The following is a 10,089-nucleotide window of genomic DNA, read 5'->3' on the forward strand; positions in this document are numbered from 1 at the left end:
CAGAGGATCGGTGGTTCGATCCCCGGCTGGTCGCATGGCGATGTGTCCTTGAGGAAGGCACTGACTTGTCTGCTCAATGACTGTAATGTAATGAGTGCTCGTCTGTGTGCAATGCTTCTGAAACAGGGTTCTCAAAAAGCTTAACCCGTGTTTCAGGCGTAAACAAGAGGTTCTCCAAAGTACAGCGAGAGTTTCTCAGAAACAAATACGAAGAGGTTCTTGGAAATAAAAACAATGTCTAGGTCTCAAGTGTTCTAGAAGGAGGTTTTGAGAGGTCAAAGCTCATGTTCTCAAACAAGAGGTTCTAGATTATTAGTGGATTATTCTATTACGAATTCATTGCATGAAGTTTTATGGTACACACCAAGGGTGATTCAAGAGGTTCTGTGTAAACATGAATGCCATGGCTCACATACTAACAGGGGTTCTTGAAAAGACTGCATTCAACAAACTAGACGTTCTAAAAGGTTCACAGAAAAAAGAAAGAGCGGTTCCTTTGATGAGTTTCTAGAACATTGCGAGGCTCAGTTAGTTCTGAGCTTCAGGCTGAAGGTTCTGGTGGTTCAAACAAAAGGTTCTACGGTCCAGGTTCTAATGTTCCTGCAGGTTTGATACAGTTAACTTCTCTCAGTGTTTTAACAGCAGATGATGACGATTCTTCAATCTCAGAGTACTTTTACTTTGTCAGTGTTCTTTCCAGGTACAAGTACTGGCCGGATCCCGAGTACCGGTACTGGTACTGAGTATTATTCAGAAAACACGATAAACTTCAGCGTTAACTCTACTTGATGGGCAGCTTTACATGCTTAAACATTGGAAATGTGATGAAATGAAACAAATACAACATCAATATTGTTTAATGTAACAATCAGAATCAACAGAGTTCGTCTGATTAAAATATGATGAAGTTTGAGAGCTGACTCTCGTGTATTTGAGGCAGTGAATGAGAACATGAGTGTATACTTGTGCGTACCTGTCTCAGGTATGTAGGGCTCAGTCTTTATGTCCACTGGAGGAATGTAGTCGTACGGCATCAAATTCATCTGCAGCTGAAGAAGAAAAACATCTTTTCAACATCTCAAAACTGTAAATGAACATTTATACGGACGATCAAAGAATGAATCAATAATTAATAAATCTGATGTAACGTTCAATGACCTGAATCAACAACCTGAAGACTAAACTTTGAGGACACAGACATTATTGATCAAACATGAAAATAATAGTGCTGGGCAAGTTAACGCGTTATTATCGCGTTAACGCATTAATTAATTAACGCCGACAATTATTTTATCGTACGTTAACGCAGTTTTTCTTTTATTATTAAGCGACATTTTTAACACAAGAACCGGCAGCGAGCGGTGAACAGCTGTTTGTGTGGCGTCTCTTCCGTCTCTTCCTGTTTCCTTCACCTACACTCCCCTGGGTCCTAAGTCCCTCCATGTACAGCTTCTCATCACCCTCTATGTACCAACGTACATTTATAACAAATACCACACATATTACGTAATCAGCGTTGCACATGTGTCTGACCAACAAACATTGTTTTAGAGTTTTTAAAGTGTTTTGTGTGTAATATGTATAATAAGCATCATTTAGTATCACTACTGAGAATTTAAAAACATGACGTAGATAGGTTTGCAGTTTTCAAGAAGTATATTTAAATATCATCTCTTAGAAGATGTATCTTGAAGATAAAGTTGTGAACACCGGCTGAATATCTTTGATCAGAATCATTATAACTGTGTTATAACTGCTACTGTGTAAAGGGAATACTGCTGCTAACAACAACCTGATGTGTTTAAAGTGTTTACACCAAATGTTATTAAGTGCGCAATACACTACTTTTGAATTCATTATTGAATTTTGTGCATAACAATGAGATTAATCGCAAAAGAATCATGTGATTAATCGCGATAAAAATTTTGAAACGTTGCCCAGCACTATAAAATAATACATATTAATAATAATAAAATAATAATATATTTTTACAATGCCAGTTACATATTGTCTTTGTTCTTTAATTAGCATTCAATCTTTCCACATGACGTACTCATGTGTATGAACTCAATAACAACATGTGGAGCTTGTGAATTGAAGTATTGTTCTTTTCTGTCTGATTGTTTGTCTGATTTCGTCTCGTTTTTAAAACTCCTCATGCTGCCGAGTTTCAAATGGCAGAATAAATTAAACAGAAATAAACATTTCTGAGCCTTTTGTTGTAAAAACTGTGCAAAGACTCGGATCCAAGTTCGTGGATGTGAACTTTTGAGATTCAAAGAATGAAGAAACTTAAAGTTCCCACACTGTGTTTGACATTGAAGCAACATGTGCCAGTTTTACTTCGCGTCACTAAAACTCAGAATCATAACATCCTGTCACAGTTTATCTTTTGTTCCTCTTTGTTTCAAAATAAACTTCAGTCAACACATCAATAACTGACGGGATGAGTTCAATAACAGGGTTCAAGTTGTTTTTACTTAAAATAAGACTCACAACACAACACTGTCCCTTTAAGAGACACCGACGAGTGGAGCTTCAGTGTCACACAAAACTGTGGGAACTTTGAGCTTCACCAACACTTTTTTTCTGTTTTGAATCCTTCAGAGAAGTTTGAATAAAAGTCTCTCATTTAATTTACACGAGTTATTTACAAGTACTGCAGTTAAATACCGTTTGAATGTACTTTAATGAGTATTTAGAACTACAGAGCTGATTGATCCATAATTGAAGCTCTGAATTATTTATTTATTTAAATCATCTGTAACAATTTCTCCAGAACTTTTCCTTCAAGTGAAGTATATAATAATAATAATAATAATATTATTATTATATTACAAGACATTATTACAAAGAAATGTGACTCAATGTTTTAAACCAGAATGAAACAAAGAGCTGGAAACCTACAAATAAAAGAGAAGAGTGATTCTGATAAAAACAAACATAAAGTCTCTCTTATTATATAACATTATGATGTATTATACATATAGAAATATACATATATATATATATATATACATACACATATACATATATCTTATCATCCACTAGTAAGAATGTTTGAGGAGAGAAAAGACTCACGTCGTTGTCGTAGACATTGATGAACTGAGCTTCAGTCATCCTGCAGCACAAACAAACAGTCTTATTGTGAAAGGGTTGAAACAGGAAACACTTCAGATCCCCTCACATGAAGAGTAAAAGTCACGATGATACAAACAAACGACAAGAACGAGAAGAAATAAATCTATTTCACTTTCACATGACGGAGACTCTCTCTCTGTCTCCCTCTGTCTGTCTCTCTTTGTCTCTCTCCCTCCCTCGCTCTCTCTGTCTGTCTCTCTCTCTGTCTTTCTGTCTCTCCCTCCCTCCCTCTCCCTCTCTCTGTCGTCTCACCCTCCTCCCCTCCTCCTCTCGGCCTGTTTTCAGTCACTTCCTGGAAGTGGCCGAGCTGAGGAAAACCCCCAGAATTCCAGATCTGAGGGGGGCGGGGCTACTGTTGATGATGTCACTGTGCTGCTGTTGATCGTACACTCAGAAGAAGAAGAAGAAGAAGAAGAAGAAGAAGAAGAAGAAGAAGAAGAAGAAGCAGAAGCAGAAGAAGAAGCAGTGTGAGCAACATGTAGTTCTGCACGTTGGATCCAGATGGATTTCTGTAACTTGACCTACATTTGACATGTGACGCCTCTGTTATGAATAAAAAAGACACATTTGAGAAATACTCTGTTTCAGCATCAAAATATAACACAAGTTTAAAAAGGTACTCAGTAGAATGCGCTCGAGTCAGATTATTATTACGATCATTGATCTGCTGGAGCTCATTCTATCTGCCAGAAGTCTACATTTTAAATGTGAAGAAATGTAAATTGAATATATGTTATTGTTATTATTATTATTATTATTTGGTGGAGAGCACATCATGAGCAGTAAAGTAACTAAAGCGCTCAGATAAATGCAGTAAAAAGAACAAGAGAAGTAGAAAGTAGTAGAACATAGAAATACTTCATTCAGTACATCAAAGTTCTCCTGAAGTACCGTCCTGGCTGAAACAGAATTAGTTACATTAAACTGATAATCATGTTTTATCTTATTTATATTTATTGAGAAGTGTAAAAAAAGACACGTCGTGATTTCATCCCCTTTTTTAGACAGAAAACTACAAATATTTAAATATTTCAGCAAAACTACCGGTGTGGATCCGTCTGTCTGCCTGTCTGTCCGTCTGTCTGTCCGTCCGTCTTATAGTGATGAACATTGGTTCATCATTCAGGATGAACTGTAATAACTTTATTGATACTCTGACTTGTTAACGAGTCTGAACTCCTTCAGAACTGAAGACGTTCTCACGTCCAATCAGAAAAGTCTGTTCAAGTCAAAACTCTGATCCAATCAGAACAATGTTGGAAGAGCAGCGTGATCGTAGTCAGTGATTGGTTCAATAGATCAGTGTGATCGTGGACAGTGATTGGTTCAATAGATCAGTGTGATCGTAGTCAGTGATTGGTTCAATAGATCAGTGTGATCGTAGTCAGTGATTGGTTCAATAGATCAGTGTGATCGTAGTCAGTGATTGGTTCAATAGATCAGTGTGATCGTAGTCAGTGATTGGTTCAATAGATCAGTGTGATCGTAGTCAGTGATTGGTTCAATAGATCAGTGTGACCGTGGTCAGTGATTGGTTCAATAGATCAGTGTGATCGTAGTCAGTGATTGGTTCAATAGATCAGTGTGATCGTAGTCAGTGATTGGTTCAATAGATCAGTGTGATCGTAGTCAGTGATTGGTTCAATAGATCAGTGTGATCGTGGTCAGTGATTGGTTCAATAGATCAGTGTGATCGTAGTCAGTGATTGGTTCAATAGATCAGTGTGATCGTAGTCAGTGATTGGTTCAATAGATCAGTGTGATCGTAGTCAGTGATTGGTTCAATAGATCAGTGTGATCGTGGTCAGTGATTGGTTCAATAGATCAGTGTGATCGTGGTCAGTGATTGGTTCAATAGATCAGCGTGATCGTAGTCAGTGATTGGTTCAATAGATCAGTGTGATCGTGGTCAGTGATTGGTTCAATAGATCAGTGTGATCGTGGTCAGTGATTGGTTCAATAGATCAGCGTGATCGTGGTCAGTGATTGGTTCAATAGATCAGCGTGATCGTGGTCAGTGATTGGTTCAATAGATCAGCGTGATCGTGGTCAGTGATTGGTTCAATAGATCAGTGTGATCGTGGTCAGTGATTGGTTCAATAGATCAGTGTGATCGTGGTCAGTGATTGGTTCAATAGATCAGTGTGATCGTGGTCAGTGATTGGTTCAATAGATCAGCGTGATCGTGGTCAGTGATTGGTTCAATAGATCAGCGTGATCGTGGTCAGTGATTGGTTCAATAGATCAGCGTGATCGTGGTCAGTGATTGGTTCAATAGATCAGTGTGATCGTGGTCAGTGATTGGTTCAATAGATCAGTGTGATCGTGGTCAGTGATTGGTTCAATAGATCAGTGTGATCGTGGTCAGTGATTGGTTCAATAGATCAGTGTGATCGTGGTCAGTGATTGGTTCAATAGATCAGTGTGATCGTAGTCAGTGATTGGTTCAGTAGATCAGTGTGATCGTAGTCAGTGATTGGTTCAATAGATCAGTGTGATCGTAGTCAGTGATTGGTTCAATAGATCAGCGTGATCGTGGTCAGTGATTGGTTCAATAGATCAGTGTGATCGTAGTCAGTGATTGGTTCAATAGATCAGTGTGATCGTGGACAGTGATTGGTTCAATAGATCAGTGTGATCGTGGACAGTGATTGGTTCAATAGATCAGTGTGATCGTAGTCAGTGATTGGTTCAATAGATCAGTGTGATCGTGGACAGTGATTGGTTCAATAGATCAGTGTGATCGTAGTCAGTGATTGGTTCAATAGATCAGTGTGATCGTGGTCAGTGATTGGTTCAATAGATCAGTGTGATCGTGGACAGTGATTGGTTCAATAGATCAGTGTGATCGTAGTCAGTGATTGGTTCAATAGATCAGTGTGATCGTGGTCAGTGATTGGTTCAATAGATCAGCGTGATCGTGGTCAGTGATTGGTTCAGTAGATCAGTGTGATCGTAGTCAGTGATTGGTTCAATAGATCAGTGTGATCGTGGTCAGTGATTGGTTCAATAGATCAGTGTGATCGTAGTCAGTGATTGGTTCAATAGATCAGTGTGATCGTGGTCAGTGATTGGTTCAATAGATCAGTGTGATCGTAGTCAGTGATTGGTTCAGTAGATCAGTGTGACCGTGGTCAGTGATTGGTTCAATAGATCAGTGTGTCGTCTGCATACGCTCTCATATTTACTTTCTATCATCAGAGAATCTAAGTCGATGAAACAACGAGTCCAGACGTCGTGAACACAAGAACCTGTGCAGCAGATTAAAGGACGAAGAAGAGACACAGACCTGATGCTTCATGTCTCCTTACTTCCTCTCTGCTGGTCTCAGGTCTGACTTCCTGTCTCTCCTCAGCTCTACAGCCTCAGAGGAAAACCGTCCTCGCTGCAGAGACTCTGAATCGAACAAGATCTGAACCACCTCGTCCTGCAGCAGGGACGGCCCCCTTCTGGGGCACCAGCGGCCAATCAGGACGCAGCACAGAGGGGCCTCATTAACATAAACCCACAGCAGGTAGATTGAGAGAGAAAACCCGGAGGGGGAAGTTTGTGATGGGGTTTTTCTGTGTGGCCTCTGACCTCTGCAGGAGGTGATTCTACTTCTTCTGTTTCTCTGAAACAGCTTCAAGTTTCTACAAACCGGAGCAAAGAGTTCATCATTAACACGGAGAAAACCATCTCTAATGGGGGGAATGTTTTACTCTCGTGATTTCATCATATTTAATGAATATTACATCATATTTGAGGATAAGACACGACCGACGTCTGTAACTCTGAAACGCGACCAAGTGCTCTTGAATCCAACATTCACAGAGTAGAAACCAAAGAAAGTGTGACTGTTGATCTGGTCCAGAGACTTCAGACCGATCACAACAATGTTTTGTCCTCATCATATAAATATGGTCTTTGGCTCAAACGGGTCCTCAAAGTCCTTCAAAGACCTGAAAGAACCAGATCCAGCAGAGACCAGCACACAGGGAGAGACCTCTTCAACCAGCTGTGAACTGGTTTGTGTCGACGAGTCACCGCACGTTTTATTTCATCGTTATTTTCACTCAGTGGTGGAGGAAGTATTCACTTCAGGTACTTTAGTAAAAGTATCTACGTTGTATCAGGTAGATGTACTTTACAAAACATCGTTTTTCTTTTTGTTTTTATTCATCATCTGGATTTGATGAAGTGTGTGCAAATAAAAAACAACAATTAAACGATTTGATTAATAAAACATCTGTTATTGCACAGCTGTAGTCGGTCACAATGAGGCTAATCTGAACTACTTCATGTGTTTCATGCAGATTAACATAACTAAGTACTCAAGTACTGCATCATGTACAATTATGAGGTACTTCTTCTGTACTCTAGTATTTACATTCATCGGACAGTTTTAGTAACTTTAGATGTTAAAACCAGGTTAAACTGATCCAGATCAGATCAGATCCAGATCAGATCAGATCCAGATCAGATCAGATCCAGATCAGATCAGATCAGATCAGATCCAGATTAAAGTATACACATACATACACGTATACACATGTATATATACATGTACACACATGTATACACACGTGTATACACACGTGTATACACACGTGTATACACACGTATACACACGTGTATACACATGTATATATACATGTGTATACACACGTATATATACATGTACACACGTGTATACACACGTGTATACACACGTGTATACACACGTGTATACACACGTGTATACACACGTGTATACACATGTATACACACGTGTATACACACGTGTATACACACGTGTATACACATGTATACACACGTGTATACACACGTGTATACACATGTATACACACGTGTATACACACGTGTATACACACGTGTATACACATGTATACACACGTGTATACACATGTATACACACGTGTATACACACGTGTATACACACGTGTATACACATGTATACACATGTATATACACATGTATACACATGTATATACACATGTATACACATGTATATACATATGTATACACATATGTATATATATATACACATATGTATATATATATATATACACATATATATACACATATATATACACATATGTATATATATATATATACACATATATATACACATATATATACACATATATATACACATATATATACACACATATATATGTATATACACGTGTATACATATATATATATATATATACACACACATATACACATATATATATATACACACACATATATACACATATATATATATACACACACATATATACATACATATACATACATATACATACATATACATACATATACATACATATATATACATATACACACATATATATACATATACACACATATACACACACGTATACATATACACATATATACATATACATATACACACACACACACACACACATATATATATATATATATTCAGAATGATCTGATGCCTTATTTCCGTTTGACGTTATGAGAACATTCAGGTCTGTGTCTGCAGCTGCTCGTGTAGTCGACCAGTGATCGACCAGTGATCGACCAGTGAGTGCTGGTAGATGAGCAGGTAAACAGCGTGTAAAGGTGAGTCTTACCTGCAGCAGCTCTGACCGTCTGTTTGCCCCAAAAACACTGAACTCTCAACAAGCGAGTGAAAGTCAAGCCAGCACTCACACCTGAGACCACTTCCTGTTGGGGCTTTTTCAAAATAAAGCTAACTGGAGACGTAAACAAGATCTTTTTCGAATATTTCTTTGTCTGATATTTGTATATATCTGTATATTTGTATTATTTACTGATGCTAGTTGTTATTCTACTTTTGTAAAAATAATGCTGAAATGAAATAACTTCCTGTAAATTAAAAGTATATTTAATTTAAATGTCCAAACTAAAGTAACAGAGGTTTATTGAGCCATAGAAGTATTTAAGTAACTAATATGAATTCAATATTATCAGGTGTTTGCTATGTGTTTAGCTTGAACTGATTACAAAAAATAATTATTATTATTATTCTTTTTAATTATTTTTCATGTTTTTATATTTTCAATTGTTATTTTCTAAATTGTATCCATTTTACCTTTTAGATATTGAACTTCTTACCTTCTGATAGCTGTAATAAATGAGTACATTTTATTTGGACAGTATGCAAAACAATTAAAGAAAACATAAATATAAGATATTGAAGTAAATATTATGTAAAATTATTATTTTATCTAATATTAACTTTTGATTTCCAAAGTCACCACTTGTTCAGTAAACAAGCGCTTTTAATTTGAAAGACAGCTCTCTCAACCGGAAGCAGCTCGGCGGTGTTGTCACGGTAACCGTCGGCCTGTCAGTCAGAGTGGAAAGCCCCGGAGCGCGAGGGGAATTCCGGCTCCGCGGAGTGAATACAGCGCGCTGATTGGTAGGCAGCAGAAGCAGAGCCCCGCCCACCTTTAAGGACATTCATTATTTATTACGAATATATTACTAAATTAAATGAGGCACATTAGAATATTATCAGCAACTGAAGATAAAATACATTTTTAAATGGTTGTGTTATTAAGTTCAATCAAAGCAATTTAAATAATTGTAATTAATGTAGGAATATATGGAAGCTCAGCGACCCAAGAAAATAGTTTATTTTAAGGGACAAAACATTGTGTAGGGTAAAAATATAAATACTCATAACTAAGTCAATATTATGTCAAAATGTATCTTCTCATCATTTTAAAACCTCAAATATTTGATGTATTTTTTTATTGATATATAGATTTGACATAACATCCAAAATCATTACTTTCGATCTAAAAATTCAAACTAAGTCATAATCATGAGGCGTGACGAACGTTAAAGATTATTAATTAACATATTTAGAAAAAGATATTCACTTACTTTTACTTTAGTAAAGTTCTTTAACTTCAACAGAAGAGATCAAAGAAAACATCTTTCATCATTAATGAATACAAACTC

General features: G+C 37.1%; 1 protein-coding gene across 1 annotated transcript in view; it reads right to left on the reverse strand.

The window, feature by feature from the left end:
* Positions 1 to 8,807, reverse strand: part of nfkb2 (nuclear factor of kappa light polypeptide gene enhancer in B-cells 2 (p49/p100)) — a 30,910-nt gene extending 22,103 nt beyond the window's left edge. Inside the window, exons 1-3 of the mRNA XM_079280689.1 lie at positions 8,730 to 8,807; positions 3,082 to 3,121; positions 974 to 1,049 (exon numbers count right to left, since the gene is read on the reverse strand). Coding sequence (XP_079136815.1) covers positions 974 to 1,049; positions 3,082 to 3,120 — 115 coding nt within the window. The 5' untranslated portion in view covers position 3,121; positions 8,730 to 8,807. The remainder of the gene's footprint in view (positions 1 to 973; positions 1,050 to 3,081; positions 3,122 to 8,729) is intronic.
* Positions 8,808 to 10,089: the final 1,282 nt, after the last annotated feature.

This window comes from Melanostigma gelatinosum (genome assembly GCF_949748355.1).
Source record: "Melanostigma gelatinosum genome assembly, chromosome: 12".
NCBI lineage: Eukaryota > Metazoa > Chordata > Actinopteri > Perciformes > Zoarcidae > Melanostigma > Melanostigma gelatinosum.